We start from the raw sequence: 16427 nt of genomic DNA on the forward strand, positions 1-16427 counted from the left end.
AAATGAAGTGTTTAAAACATGAGGTGTGTATATATCATTGTTGATTTGGTAAAGTAAAATGTTAATTAGCCAAGTGGTTTTAGAGTTTAACTCTCACATTTACACATGTTCCTCTGTAGTAGTACGTAATAAAATTTTAGTTGGTAAACAATTTTTTTAGAAGAAAATTTTAATAATTAATATAAAAGATAATATTAACATTATCGAATAATAATTCAAGTGATATGAACTGGTAGACATATAAATTGAGAGGAGAGATCTAAGAATCATGGAAAGTTATAACTTATCTTCGTGATCTAATGTATGAGAAGAAGAAAAAAAAAAGTATTAACAAATCTCACATTTTTTTAAGGAGTTGTCTAAATGACCCATAAAAAAATTTGGGTTAAATAACCAATTATCCAATCACATTGAAGATAAGTGAGTCCAAATTTTCTCATAGGTCATTTACACAACTTTTTTGAATGAAGATATCTTCACATTTTTTAATTGACATCAGATCATATCCTTTCAAATATGAAATGATGTGATTAAATCCTCATCTAAAGTAAAATAGTCGACCTTTGTCATTATGAAACAAGTTTTTTGTTTGTTACTGTGTTTAACTTTTTATAGTTAATTAATTTTTTTGCACTACGTTGCTTTTGTTTTTTTTTGGTCAAATCTTTTGTTTTTATCAACCATTGATTTTTTTTTGTCGCATCAACCATTGATTTCAAAACTACATCTCTTCGCCTCGTGGGCTACAAACAAAGAAGCCCATTCTTTTTTTCACGTCAAAAAGCCCATTCTCTTCCATAGAACGTTGAGCAATCTTGCATGCTCATTAAATGTTTTTTGACAACTCATGGTCATTAAATTGATCTCAAGGGTATTGACTAGCCAAAAAAAGGAAAATTGATCTAAAGGATGTAACACATATTGATGAAGGTCATGTGTAAAAACTCAAGAGATGATTTAAAGTTAAACTATTCCTCCTTCTATTTAAGGTTGAAATTAACTGTGTTGTCAACATAGAGTATTTTGTTTGAAAGCCTTGACATAGAGAAAAGAGATTGGTAATTTGATGATTCCGTACGTATACTTATTGAAAAGTTTCTCCAACTTTGTCCTTACACTATGGCCTCGCTTTGTTTTTCCTAAAACAAAAGTTGCGTCATGTGGTGGCAACATGTTATTGTTGATTTTCAGTTGTAAGCCTGTTTGGTTTTCAGTTGGGTGAATGTGAAAGCACATCCACTCAACTCACAAGTGCATTCCATTGGCTGAATGTGTATTGGAAATCGTGATATCGAATTCCAATACTTCAAACCGATTTCCTAACTGAAAACCAAACAAACACTATCATGTTAAGAATCATGTTTATAATTAAGGTTGTGTTAACACCAAAATTTACAGGTTTGGAAATTAATCATTGAGATATGATGTACATGAATGCATGGCATGTTTCAGTGTAATTTCTGGCTAGTGCCAAATTATTGTGAAATATATATTGGTCGAAATATATGGTGTTAGCAAGAGTTACTCGAAATTATATTTTGATAGAGCACTTCGAAACAATTGTACGATGTCAATTTAACTCATTGTTAAATTAGACTTCTTTGTTTCTTATTTTGATATATAAGCTTTGGCTTTATGATGCCAGATTTTAGTTGCCATTATGATATTAAGATGGGAATCGAAGGACATGGTATACTTGAGATCTTAAGCCAACGAGTTTGTGATTGGATTTAAACTTGGCATAAACAGTGTTGGTGAGAAGTGGTCGAATTTAGCTGGAGTATATTTCGACAAAGCTTTTGTCCTTCGATCAAGAGTATTTCGACTAAGATTTCTAAGAGCTCGACAACTGCCTCGACCCAATGCAGAAATATAGAAGTGGTTGTTCAAGTGGAATGAAGGTGCAACTGACTTGAAGAAATAATGGGATTAACTGAAGATGGCAGTTAGCAAACGGAAGCTAGTGGAAGTTACCAGTGGCTATTAAAGTGGAGTAGAGGAAAATGTGGCAGTTAGTTACTGAAGATGCAACATGGAGTGTGGCTTGGAAAATGGAAGTGGCTGCAAGTTATTGTTTTTGTACTTATGCCAAGTGTATGGCTCTAGTGTAGGGAGTTATTTTCTAAGATTTAATCTCTACCGTAGGATCTAGTGGCAGTTTCATTTCTCATTCTATAAGTAGAAAATCTGATTGTAAAATTACTCAGACTCACACAATTACTCAAAACTCTCAATGGATGCCTCCAAGTCTCATGTGACATATGGCTACAAAGAGACTAAGAGTGTGCTGTGATTCTCACCTTTAATTTTCAATGCAATGTTATTTCCTTTGCCATTTTGATTTCCTTTTACTTTCTGTTCTTCTTTTTTCCTTTCAATCTTCTACTCTTTTTTCCCCTTTGTTCATACCGTTCTTCACAAAAACCCAACCTTGACATTTAAAACGTCTTCACTAAAGAACCCAGAAAGGACTCCGAATCCGGTCCTTAAATTGCTTTTGGATTCTGTTTGTTTACCAAAATTCAGCGTAAACAAATTGGCACACCTGGTGGGACCATTTTAGTGAAAACTAAGTTTTTTAGTGTCATTTATGGTCCAGTTCTGAATTTCAGTTATTGACATTATCTCGTTGATTTGATATATTGGTCTAAATTGACCATTTGATTTCAAGAATTGGTTTTTTAGAATTTAAAAAACCAATATCAAGAAGGCCAACGTATTGTGCTACTGTGCAACGAATTGAATTCTATTTGAGTTCAAATTGGAACTTGGCCACCAATTAGTATATTGATATTTTTCATTCAGGTAGTACTTAGAATTTTGTGAAAATGTTTAATGGCAGAATGACAAATGATGTCATTTCTGAAAATTCTGGGCAAGGAGCAAATCAAAATGGTCAAGAACATACACAGTTCAACACATTGGGAATGACCATGCCTTTGATTCAAAGTGGTTCATTGAATTTATTTCCATCAAATTCAACCACTGATATTGATTTACAATCAATTAGGCAACAAATTGATGAAAGTAGGTACAATATGGTGAGCATGTTGACACAACAGATGTCAACTATGCTTAATCCTCTCATTCAAAATACTCAACACTTGACTCGACAATTGTGTCGAATTGCTGATGTTTTTGGAGCACCGCCTTTGAACCAAGCGTTCCATCAAGTTCCTGATTATGGTCAAAGTGTGCCTCTAAGTTTTACTCAACATGAAGTTCAGAATTTTAGTCAAAATGAGCCTCAAAATTTGTCTCAAGATCAGAATTTTGGTCCAAACGAAGTTCTGAATGGACAAGAAAATTCAGTCGAAAAGCAGCCACATAATTTTGATCAGAATTTAGACAACAATGTCTTAGTTAATCGAAATCAAAATGATTATGGGGGGCCACAAAATGTGGCCAATGCTGTCGAAGAAGTTCTAAATCATCATGGTTTCAATGTTGGATATGTCAATCGTCCAAATTTCACGTCTCCGTTTTCTGAAGTAGTTCTTCAAGCAGAACTTCCAAGGGGAGGAAATGTTCCAAAAGTTACTAAATTTTCAGGAGACACAGGTGAATCAACTGTTGAGCATATTGCAAGGTATCAACTTGAAATTTGTGATCTTGCTAACAATGAACTGTTGAAAATGAAATATTTTCCAAGTTCCTTGACGAAAAATGCTTTCACTTGGTTTACTACTCTACCTCCTAATTCGATCCATAATTGGAATGAATTGGAGATGGCTTTTCATGAATAATTCTTTAGAGGAGAAACCAAAGTGTCATTAATGGACTTGGCTAATGTTAAGAGGCAACCGAATGAGCCAATAGATGACTACTTAATTCGATTTAGGCATATGGAAACTAGATGTTCTACTCATGTGCCTGAATTCGAATTAGTAAAAATGGCTATTGGGGGCCTAGACTATTCGATCAAAAAGAATTTGGTTAATGATGAGTTCATAGATATGATTCAATTGGCTGATAAGGTTAGAAGAGTAGAGAAACTAAGGCTTGAGAAATACAAGCCTGAAGAAGTTTTTCAAGGAGAAGAAAGTTCTTGCATAAGAGCCACTCAAAATTCTGAAATTGGTCAAGATGAAGTTGATCAATCTGATGAGGATAATGATAGTGATGAGAATGAAGTGAATATGGCTGAATTCAAGCCTAAGTCTCCTTATACTTATGAGGGTGAGAATAAGAGAAAAATTCCAGCAAAATCCTTTAGAGGATTGAAGACTACAAGTGACTATCAGAGGGTTATGGTGAAAAGGAGCCAGAATTTGCCAAGGACCTCAAACCCAAAAGGGATTGGCTAAAGTACTAGCACCATAGTTTAAATTTCGGCATATTGCCGAAAAATGGCCTCTGTGGCCGAAATCAATGAGAAATAGTATGTCCCTTCAAAATCTTAATTAAGTGAATTTTTTCGACCAACACTGCTGCCAAGTTATTGTCAATGGTATGTAATTGGTCGAAAATATGTAGATGAGAGACTATTATAATTAGTGGAACCTTTTGCTGGGAAGGAATATTGAAGCTCCTTACTCGAAGCCATATGACAAAGTGGCAAACCAATAACCCATGTCTCAGAACTTCATTTATTTATTGGTCTCAGTGTTGAGATGTCCTTCGAATGGCAATGAGCTTTTGAATTTATCTTGGCAGTATTACTAACCCAATATTTCGACCAATACTTGTGGAGGTACACAATTGAAAATTGGCAGCAGCCAAAATGCGATTGCAAAAGGCCATGAACTATTTAGTTAATTTTGGTGATATAACTCAAAATGTTATTCCTCTCACTTCATTCGAGAAACAACATTTTGGGGGGCCTCTGTTAACACCAAAATTTACAGGTTTGGAAATTAATCATTGAGATATGATGTACATGAATGCATGACATGTTTCAGTGTAATTTCTGGCTAGTGCCAAATTATTGTGAAATATATATTGGTCGAAATATATGGTGTTAGCAAGAGTTACTCGAAATTATATTTTGATAGAGCACTTCGAAACAATTGTACGAAGTCAATTTAACTCATTGTTAAATTAGACTTCTTTGTTTCTTATTTTGATATATAAGCTTTGGCTTTATGATGCCAGATTTTAGTTGCCATTATGATATTAAGATGGGAATCGAAGGATATGGTATACTTGAGATCTTAAGCCAACGAGTTTGTGATTGGATTTAAACTTGGCATAAACAGTGTTGGTGAGAAGTGGTCGAATTTAGCTGGAGTATATTTCGACAAAGCTTTTGTCCTTCGATCAAGAGTATTTCGACTAAGATTTCTAAGAGCTCGACAACTGCCTCGACCCAATGCAGAAATATAGAAGTGGTTGTTCAAGTGGAATGAAGGTGCACCTGACTTGAAGAAATAATGGGATTAACTGAAGATGGCAGTTAACAAATGGAAGCTAGTGGAAGTTACCAGTGGCTATTAAAGTGGAGTAGAGGAAAATGTGGCAGTTAGTTACTGAAGATGCAACATGGAGTGTGGCTTGGAAAATGGAAGTGGCTGCAAGTTATTGTTTTTGTACTTATGTCAAGTGTATGGCTCTAGTGTAGGGAGTTATTTTCTAAGATTTAATCTCTACCGTATGATCTAGTGGCAGTTTCATTTCTCATTCTATATGTTTCAATCTGATTGTAAAATTACTCAGACTCACACAATTACTCAAAACTCTCAATGGATGCCTCCAAGTCTCATGTGACATATGGCTACAAAGAGTCTAAGAGTGTGCTGTGATTCTCACCTTTAATTTTCAATGCAATGTTATTTCCTTTGCCATTTTGATTTCCTTTTACTTTCTGTTCTTCTTTTTTCCTTTCAATCTTCTACTCTTTTTTCCCCTTTGTTCATACCGTTCTTCACAAAAACCCAACCTTGACATTTAAAACGTCTTCACTAAAGAACCCAGAAAGGACTCCGAATCCGGTCCTTAAATTTCTTTTGGATTCTGTTTGTTTACCAAAATTCAGCGTAAACAGGTTGTGGTGAAGAAGATATCATATTATCTGATGAAGTGAAGACTGACATACTACGAGATAAATTAGACTCTGTTCCTATTCCTTATCATGTAGAAGCTTGAATATTTAAACTGTATGACTGCGATTAAGTGCTTCTCGATTAATTTATTAGGTAAGGATAACCCATATGCAAATTAATTTATTTGTTTCTTAATACGTCAATAACAGCTACGCGTACAGGGATTTTTTTATTTATTTAGCAAGAACTACAGGAAAAGATAAAAGTAAAAATTAGTCTACTGTTTCGTTATTACTTTTATTTAATTTGTTTTTCTGGATTATTTTGAAATTTTAAAACGAGCACCGCTATAGGGTACGAGAGAGAGAGGCACGATGAGACACGAGCTGATGTGGACACTAAACAGTGAAGCACTGAACTCTTTTAATTTACAATTTTGCCACTGTTCCCAATTCCTCTCTCCAACCCCAATTTTCTCATTCCTTGTTCCTTGTTCACTCAGAAAACCCCAACCGCATCTGCTATTTCCTACAAAAATCGAATCTTTTCTCCAATTCAAGCTTCCATGGAGTATTCACTGACTTGGTCAAGAGAAAGGGTCTCGATTCCAAGTTCAAAATCGATTCTGCTGGCACAATTGGTTACCACGAGGTGGGTATTTCTATAAGCATTCTTATATCAAGAAAAAGCTCATTTTGTTGGGGAAATATCAATTTTTTAGCCTTCTATGTGGAACCCAGAAACTTATTACCCATCTTGTTCTTCAATTTCTTCCTCAATCTCTCCCTCACCCAACTCCAAATCTGAGGAGGTTAGTTACTTTACAGATAAAACCCAAGAAAACAAGGGTGGAAGTTAGCTACTTTGCAGTGCCTGCTTGTGCCATAAAGCAGTTCTGTTGATTGTGGGGATTTGGTGTTACATGGATGGTGTGGTGAATCAAAAGGGTTGGAATGGATTGAATGTTCAGGGGATTTTGCATTGAGAACTCAGTTCTTTTATTTTTATTTTAAAAATGTCAATTTTTTTATCTCGTGCGTGGTCGTGCGTCTAATGGCTCGTGCCTTCTATCATTTTCCTTTTAAAACATGGAATAATTTTTTTTTGGTCGAAAAACATGGAATAATTAAAGTAGTATGTAGGAGAATGACAGGAAGATTTATAGGGCCATGATAACAAAGACTCTCACAGTTATTTGGGCCCTACATTAAAAGCCTTTCACGCACACTGGCTGCTGACAAACACAAAAAACCACATGCTCAAAGTTCTATAAGCAAAAAAAAAAAAAGAACATAATGGCTTGCAGGATTTTCTGCATACCGAACTATCAATCTGAAGATGAGTGAAAATGAAGTGTTTAACATAATATTAGTGTTAATTGAAACTTAATGATTTGGAAGCTAGTTCTATGTTTCGGTTGTGATTAACACCTTCACCACCCCAACTCGCACCCCATTTTTAAAAGGGAGAAACTTATATCAAGTTCCTTAAATCCATTTCATCAAGTTTATCAATCATGTGATAACACATGTGCAACTATTTCTAAACATAAATGTCTTTTATTAAGAATTTATTGTCAAAATTTAAAAAATTACACATAAACTTGATGGAATGAGGTAAAAAAACCCAAAAATATCTCTCCTCTTACTTCAACATCTCCCCTTCAACCCCCATCTCTCAACACACCGAACATCTCTTCCAACCATTTTCCCTGACCATCATACTACTAAAGTTTTTTTTTTTTTTCTTTTTATAACACAAGGGGGCATAAGCCCAAAGCTATCAAATTTTCAAGCCACCAGATTTTAATTCTCGATATGTTCATAACATAAATGTGTATCAGATTTTTTATCTTGGAAAACAACAGTATTGATATATACACACTTCATTCTTAAAACACTTCATTTCCACATCTTTTTGTTTTTATCTCTCTCAATCTCTCATTTTACCATCAATCACATCTCATACTTTATCTCTCTTGCTTTTTTCTTTTTTCCTATCTCTCTCCTCATTCCACTTCTTCCACCTTAAAGGGAAGTGTGTAGGTAACATTATTCGGAAAACAATGACATCGAATCTTTTAAAAATTTCTACTGACATGATAGGTGTGATTTGGGGTGAGTGCCTATAATATAACCACCCCCTCTCTGTTTCTTAACTTTTTTTAACTGTACCTTAAAAAGAGCGTGGAAATCATGATTGGACCATCAAGCAGTAAAATATAATTCAACCCATCAAACAGGGCAGAGCCTTTTGAAAAGGCTGCAAAGCTTGGCTCAAACAAATTGACAATGCATACAAGTACCATAACTTAAGTGTATGCCAGGACAAAAAGGCTCTCCAACCCATAAAACAAAAGATTTAAAAACAAACATTTCAATGAGTTTGATGGTGAAAGGAGTGTGAGGCCTCTGTACAATTGTTCGTTTAATGCCAGCACCATGTGATGATAGCAGCTACAACCCTTTCCTCTCTCCTCTTCACCCCACATGTGGACCTTCCACTCACCAATACCGGACAAACTCTATTGACTATTCTTTTAACTTTTACCATTTGCAATTACTCTTTTTCTACCCCTGCTAGTATAATAAATCACTAGTTTTAGTTCAATACTGAACTAGGACTATATTGAATATGGTTAGTTTGGAACGACTTCAATAGATTACAACATCTATGTGTGATCATGCAAGTACTTTCATTCCAATTCTTGTTCATAAGAAGAGTTATTTTCATTTTTTTTTACCTAAAAGTGATGTAACTTCTCTTTGCACTATTGTCAAATGAATATCCAAACATAACCTAAAGGGTACTATTATCAACAAATTATTCAGGAATATTTGCATAGATTAGTCAAAAATAAGTATTTAACAAGATGACAATTGATTTAACAAAATGAACAACCAACCATCTAATAGTAGCATGTTTAGTTCCATGGTGCAATGTTCTAAAATCATTTCTGATAAGAAGCTATATAAGTCTGAACTTTTGAGTAAACATATCTTAGATTATGTGCAAATCGCAAAACCAAACACGCACTACAAGCATGTTATATTTTCTATATGATTAGCTAATAAGCAATAATGAAATAAATTTACACCTCCCTAAACGCAGACAGAAGCACCAGAAAATAGCAATAATGATAGTTGGAAAGGTTGTATGTATTAAAATAAAGTAAAACAACAATATTTGGTTCTGCCTAGTTAGGTGAAACACACCTATAGATAATTCAGGTGAAGGAGTAAAACAATTAAAGGAAAGGAGGAAAAGGAAACTACTCTTATAAAACTAATGTCTGTCCATGTATGCATTATGTATAGCTTGCTGTTAGTAGTATGTATTGATGATGGTGGTGGTGACCTCATTTGATTCTTCTCTAGCATCTATACTCCTTCAACCTAGTTGTATTTGGCTATACATCTGGAAGATCTTTTTTCTTCTATATGCTTCTTCTATAAACCTGCATAAAAACAAAGAAGCAACAAGAGAAAATTCATTTAATGAAAGAGGCACTCAATTAACAGATCACAAGCAAATTCTGAGACGATTTTTACCTGTAAAGAACTAGCAAAAGAATTTAAAATAGAAAAAAAAAAAAAAAAAGGAAAATGAAACCTTACCCTAATGTAAATGATTCCCCCTGTTGCCACTTCTATTCTTTTTACCTACAACCCAAAATCTTGATATGCAGAATGGAACCTAAGAAATAAAGAATCAAACTTGTAAGCAGAATTCATCCACATTCATTATGCAGGAAAGAACAACACGCAGATTGCAATCAGAAGTACCTTGAATTGTAAGGGAAACTAACAGGAAGCCACATCACTAGAAGCGGTTGTTGATTCTAAATTGTTACGAGTAGATGAGCTAGTAGAAAATTCAGCACTCTCCTTGACCTCTGTCAATGTAGAGAAGTCAGACATATAATCTCCAGCTGCTTTTGTTGGTGAAGCAAAGAGACTATCAGGAAGGGCCTGCTCCACACTTCTCATGCACGAAGAAATAAGAATACAACATCAGAAAACTTGAGATCAAATACACAAATCATTCAGAAATGTAAAATGAAAATGGGGAACAGCCTCAAAACTTGTACCACCCTCCAAAAGAAATAATAAGATCTGATACAAATTCAAGCTCCATATACCTCTTACTGAGATCTGTGACTTCTGCATTCAGACTATCCTTGATATTCTCACCCTCAGTATCATCAATGCAAGCTGGATCAACTTCTTTTTGTGGCTGCTGCTGCTCAGAAGCAGTTTCTAAAGAATTGGTAGAAGTGAGGCCGCCACTGTATCCTGCAATGAAAAGCATATCAACATTGTAAACTGCCTAATCATGTTTGCTAGAACCATACAGACTCTATCATTGATTGACTAACCTGTAATATCTCCTATATCAGAAGAAAGGCCTGCACTGATAACATGACTAGAAAGTGGATGGGGAAAGGCAAACGGAGCACCAACGGAGAAGCTGCGTTGATGGTGAATGGGATTATTCTTCAAGTCTGAAAGCTGCAGACTCTTCATCCTTCTTTCTTGGAATTCAAGCGCTTGCTGCAATTCAGCCTCCTCCTCATATTTTCGCCTCAATAAGATATCATGTGGATTATATAACACTCTTTGTCCTGCATAAAACAGGTTTTATGAGAACAAGATGGAAGCAGCACGAGAGGAAGTGGCAGTGCTCGAGAGGAAAGAGCAAATGCATAGCAACTATTTTAAGCACACACGGTCTCCAAAAAACCAAGTAGAACCAAAATTCCAAGATGAGAAATTTGATTACCAAGATGGAAATCATAAGGCTCTTTCGAGTCAAACGCAGAGGGACTTAGAGGAAAAAAATCTCCCCTCTCTAATTGCTGTTGTTGATGCTGTTGTCTTCTGCATACATCAGCCAGATAATATTAATTGAGGAATAGCAAAATATAAACCAAACAACAACATGATGCCGACTTACTTATCAGGAACTTTTCCCTTCTCCTTGTAGGGTTTGACAAGTACACGAGAATCACAGATAAAATGAGGATTCCCTTTGGATAAAATCAGCCTAACTGTCTCTGGATAGACGAAGGTAACAAACCCAAACATACGCTTTTGCTGGTAAGGAATTCTCACATCTTGTACAGGTCCAAATTTGCTTCAAATGAACAAAAGCAGCTATTAGTGAAATCCCTCAATTTGGATTAGAATGTGTTGCACATGAATATGTACACTCACAATAGGAACTTGCATGCAAACATATCACAAGACAAAAGTAGATCATTAGAGATCCTGATTCCGAAGTTAATTCCTAAACCGTACTTGATAATATTTACAAAAAAATGTTCCCCTACATGCCATAAGGACCACATTATCACTAAGAACACTTAACCTTAATCAATAGAACAATGCATGGCTGTCTTTAAAGTATAATAACCTTCAGAGGCCACAATTCCTACGGCACTGTCACAAACGGTTTAAATTGCAAACATGCTTCCATCCACCCTTCGCTACCACTTTCAAAAATGAATAAAAGTAAATCCCATCATTGTTACAAAAGAGTTGTCTGTGAGGTCCTGGGATGCCGTGCATCGTCAGGTGGACATTACTCACAAAGTCATAATAAGGCAATAGTATAACTGTAAAATTATGACACCTAACCTTTATATCAATGTTTTGTTTCTGAAAAGCACTTCTCGAGGTTTCTTTCAAAAGGAGAATGATTTTTGTGATCTTACCAATGAGAGAGATCTTTCATACATTGAAACTGAAACATAGACTACTTCACACATACTTTCTTAAGACAGACTATATCAAACCAAGGTAGTAGATTTATAGTTTCAAGAGACCATACTAATCAGTAATTAGCATGATCAAAGTCCTTTGATTCAGATATAGATTGTCCGTTGAAGTAGATTTTCCCTATGACAAATCAATAGACATTGGTAAGAGAGACTCGTAACCTATGTTAACTGGGATATATATTCTGTATAACGGATAGTCCGATAGAAGATTCCAATTAAGACTAGCAAGTAGCAATATATACGAAATCAGCATTGGCAAGGACTATAAGTATAAACTATGAACTTCATTACTTTCCAAACTTCTTAACAAGAGAAATTAAGACATTTTATCTTTAATGGAAAGCATATATTGAGATGATACCTGGAAATGCACAGGACTAACCAGGTCTCCTCATGGGAGACATACACATCATGCTATGCAAAGTTAATTGCATATTAAAAAAACATATATTCAGCATGTTCGAAATAAAACATATGATTTGGAAGTGAAGTTATTTTTATACAGTAACAACATAAACACTGGCCTTAATCACCAAGCAAGCTCAAATCAATCAAGTATGGCGGACGGCACACTATCACACTACTTCAGTAATAAGTCAGGAACAATATCAGAGGCAATAAAAATCCATTTATGGTGTGTGCAGATAAAATCGTGGAAAACGGCTGCGAACAATAATGTCATATAACTCCAGAATTTTCACAGGCACTGCATTAATGTGTTGTTTGTAGCATGTTCTACCTGAAGTACTCAGAAACATCCTCATCTTTGAATGTGCTTTCAGCGGGAAATGTCAAATAAATCTGTCGCGACGCGGAATTGGTCTTTTCCCCCGAAAACATTGCTAGAAAGTCATTCCTTTCCATCCTTCCCCGGCTAAAGTTACAAAATTCCTCGCCCATATTGAAAGCTGATGCAGCAGCAGCCACTCTGAAATGCAAGACAAACATACAACACCAAAATATCACTTTGCAATTTGCAACCAAAAAGAGGTAAAAAAATTAAAAATTAAACAAAACTAAATCTCTACTAAACCTTTGGGGATCATTTTGCTGCTGCATCAAAAAATCAATGTACTTGTCATGTGAGGATGGTGAAGTTCCAGCCACTAACTGCGATGCAGCCAACAATCTTTGATGCTGAGCAACCTTGAACCTCAAAAGCTCCTCACGCCTCATCAGCTCTCCCGGGGAACCAACAATGGCACTAGCATCTGGTGTATCAGGCAAAGCAACATGAACGAACTTGCAATTGGAGCCATTTTTACAGAACCCTCTTGCAAAGTAAAGGCATGGCTTAAAACCAATTCCTGAACCACCGCCGCCACCACCTTCCTCACACCCAAAACAAGCATCACTAGCAGAGAAGCTCCTTCTGTGAAAATGAGCATCACCATTGTTGACAGAATGCCAATTGGGCCCCCCAATACCCGGTTCAAGATGTGGATCGAACGCATCATCGTTGTTAGAGGGTTCATTGAGAAACGGGAAGAACTCATTCACTTGCTGCTCATCAACAAGATCAACATCACCGTTGTTGACACGGGGTTGAAACGAAGAAGCAGCACGGATGTTCTCATAGGAGAGTAGAGAACTCGAAGTTGGACTAATGGGGTGGTTTTTGGGTAACCCAGAGAGTGAAAACGGGTTTCTGGAGAAGTCAAAGCCATTGGTGGGGGTGGGGATTCTAGGGGAAACCTTTGAAAACGGGTTGAATGGGTTGTTGTTGGTGGTAGAAATGGGTCTTGCGGCGGTGGAGGGAGAGGAAGGGGTTAAGGTTAAACCGAGGTGGGTCTTAACCCTGGGAATGATGGTGTGCAAAACAGGGTCAGGGCTACAAGCTAAACGCAAGAGTTCAGAGTCTTCAAGGTTCATGAGGAGATAACCCATGATTTTGGAAGCGTTTTCAGGTTCAATGTTTTTGATTCTTGAGAGGACCACATTGGTGGCTTCAAAAGAACCCATTCTTCTCCGGCGACGGTGACGGCGGAGATAATGGCAGAACAACACAACAACACTCTCAGTGAGTGAGTGAGTATGTTTTTGTTTTTGTTTTTGTTTTGGTTTTTGTTTGTGTTTGATTTCTCACTCTCTCTCTCACTCTCTCACTCTCTCTCTGTAATCTGATAATTGCTGATAATCTCTCTCTTGTATCTATCTAATGGAGGGAGGGTAAGAGCGGTAGATTTGTGAGATCCACTACTACTAGACTAGTACTACTAGTACTACCTACATGGATGATGGATGGATAATCGTCAACAACAGCAAAAGCCTACAAAACAGCCTCTGAGGTTTTTCTTCTATTTATTTCAAATGAATATAATCACCTATTTGTGGAAAATTTCTAGACTCTTCTCACATTCATAAGTAAAATTTCAAATTGAAGGGTTTTTTAATTCACAAGAAATTAAGCTTTCATAATAATAAAAAATGAGAAAAGGTTTTAAAATATATAACAAGAATTTAAGTTTTTTTGGTTACAACAAAAACAAGTTGAAAAAATTATGAATTTGGCCAGAATTTTAAGGCGAATTCTGTTTTTTCACATTGTGCCAAAAAAATATTACTTTTTCGTATCTCAAAAATTACTTTCTGTTTCACATTATCATTTGTTGATGATTTAAATGTATTAGTTGTTGATAATTTAGCCGCTTATTTTATCATTACACATATCATTTTCTTTTATATTATCAATGATTGTAGGCTGATTGCTTGCATTTATAAACAGAAAACTTAATTTTATTAAACGAATGAATTATTATAAGTTAATGACAATATCTTAATTTATATAGGGTTTATTCAATTTGAAATGTTTTGATATACTGATACATAAGAAAGTTTTAAAGTTGTGCAAAATTATATGATAATATAAAATATGAAATATTGATTACTTTTGTGTATCTCCTTCTTACAACCCTCCCACTGATCCCTCAAAATCTTTATTGTTTTCGATCTTCTGTATGTCGTATTCACATGTCGATATTGTCTTATTGACATCGTACATCCCTAGACTTGCAGTTCCCGGTGTCCTCAGAGGCCTCGACAGCTCCACCAAACACAATCTCAACATTCTCAATCTTGCCCTCGTCGTCCACGCTATAATCGTCCTACTCATCGTTATGGTCACTTATGTTCTCGTTGTTGAGTTTGTGAGTGTGTAATGGCGATGCTTTAACTTCTATATGTTGAATCCTCGAGAATAATAGCATTGCAACCATAGATTTTGGCAGTGCCTTCTACGGTGGCGAAGGCGTTGAGACACTTGGGGTTCGTTTCGTGGCCAATAGATAATTGTATTTATTTAGCTTTTCATCACATTCGCTGTTTTGCATATTTTTATTGCATTAAATACAACAACACATTTACAACACAATTTTTGTTTCCGTTAAAAGCCGCCACAAATTTGATTTCTTACATATTTTGTCTTCAAGTTTTCATGTGGATTTCATATTGTCATATGACAAGTATCCAAGTCTCGAATGATGTCTTACTTCACAGAGTCTAACGATCACGATCCAGTTTTACCCATGTAAAAAAGACAAGCTTAATTTTGTATTTGTGTCATACACCTATTTTCCATAATTTTATGCTTCAAATAATATATTATGATTATTTCAAGAACTCAAAAATATGGACCATATATGCCTCTCATTATAAAAACCCATATCATTCATGTTTTATATGTAGTTATTCATTTCTTTCAAAAACAAATATGTAGTTATTCATTTTGAAATTTCAAATATATAACTACCAAATAGGTTATGGTCACTTCAAGAACATATCCTTTTTAGAAGCTTAAAAAATCCCAACAGTTATTAACAATATGTGTCCCATTAAATATGCACATACCATTCAAGTTCTATACAGTGACCATGTTAAATGAGAGTGGAGGAAAAAGTTTGACCATCTCATTCTACCATTAATAATTAAGATTAAAATACAAAATGATATGCTATTTCAAGTATGGATTTAAGCAGTCATAACCATCAAATATTTGTCAACCTTTGACCAAAATTTATTCTCACACTCTAATAAGTGTCAATTTTATGTATTTTGTTAAATATCATTTTAGACTCTATACTTCCTTTATACATCACTTTAACCATAAATTGAGTAGTTTAGTAAATATTGATGTTTATGTTATATTTTATGTTAATTTCATTTATAATCCCTATTTTTAATGTGGGAATGAAGCCTAAAGGAAGCAAGAGTATCCAAGCCATAAAGATGAAAAAAAGTGCAAGGAAACCCACCATGGAAGAAGAGGCCTCGCCTAAGTGAGATATTACTAGATTAAGCAAGTTAGGGAAGTTTCGATGGAAGTTGAATGATGAAATCTCACTTGAACAGGCTTAAGCGATCAAAGGTCAGAGAAGACATGAAGTTTTAGCTTCAAGGGTTGCTTAAGCGAACAAGAGGCATAGAGGAAAGAAAACCTTGGCTTATAACCTTGCTCAAGCGAAGTACCTTCCATAAGTGAACCACGACTACTGTTTTTTTGTGTGCTAGTGTACTTCCTTAGGCAAGGTAATGCTCGCTTAAGCAAGCAAGGACTATTAATGTTAAAAGAAGGGCTTGATTAAATGAGCTTGAGCAAGAGTAAGGCAGCCAAGATTCCTTTAAATAGTCAGAAACTTGACAAAGGTTGAATTTATTGATCTTTTGGC

At 35.4% G+C, this 16427-nt stretch overlaps 2 protein-coding genes across 2 annotated transcripts; one reads left to right on the top strand and one right to left on the bottom strand.

Annotated features, from left to right (window-relative positions):
• Positions 1–2843: 2843 nt before the first annotated feature.
• Positions 2844–3746, top strand: LOC130737325 (uncharacterized). The gene has a single exon (XM_057589074.1). The coding sequence runs from the start codon at positions 2844–2846 to the stop codon at positions 3744–3746; it is 903 nt and encodes a 300-aa protein (XP_057445057.1).
• Positions 3747–9097: 5351 nt separating this feature from the next.
• Positions 9098–14027, bottom strand: LOC130741269 (zinc finger CCCH domain-containing protein 46-like). Its single transcript, XM_057594118.1, has 9 exons — positions 12797–14027; positions 12503–12691; positions 10938–11117; positions 10764–10861; positions 10360–10605; positions 10123–10276; positions 9767–9962; positions 9599–9677; positions 9098–9438 (listed from the first exon to the last, which is right to left on the bottom strand). The coding sequence occupies exons 1-7, from the start codon at positions 13723–13725 to the stop codon at positions 9785–9787; spliced, it is 1974 nt and encodes a 657-aa protein (XP_057450101.1). The 5' UTR covers positions 13726–14027; the 3' UTR covers positions 9098–9438; positions 9599–9677; positions 9767–9784.
• Positions 14028–16427: the final 2400 nt, after the last annotated feature.

This window comes from Lotus japonicus, chromosome 2, assembly GCF_012489685.1.
Source record: "Lotus japonicus ecotype B-129 chromosome 2, LjGifu_v1.2".
Taxonomy (NCBI): Eukaryota; Viridiplantae; Streptophyta; class Magnoliopsida; order Fabales; family Fabaceae; genus Lotus; species Lotus japonicus.

What these genes read in the sequence shown, in the direction of transcription:
- LOC130741269 (XM_057594118.1), bottom strand. Translation starts at nt 13,725, where the DNA reads ATGGGTTCTTTTGAAGCCACCAATGTGGTCCTCTCAAGAATCAAAAAC. An exon ending in AAGGGAAAAGTTCCTGATAA is followed by an intron (nt 10,862 to 10,937) that starts GTAAGTCGGCAT and finishes TGATGTATGCAG; the next exon opens with AAGACAACAGCATCAACAAC. An exon ending in GTCACAGATCTCAGTAAGAG is followed by an intron (nt 9,963 to 10,122) that starts GTATATGGAGCT and finishes GTGCATGAGAAG; the next exon opens with TGTGGAGCAGGCCCTTCCTG.
- LOC130737325 (XM_057589074.1), top strand. Translation starts at nt 2,844, where the DNA reads ATGACAAATGATGTCATTTCTGAAAATTCTGGGCAAGGAGCAAATCAA.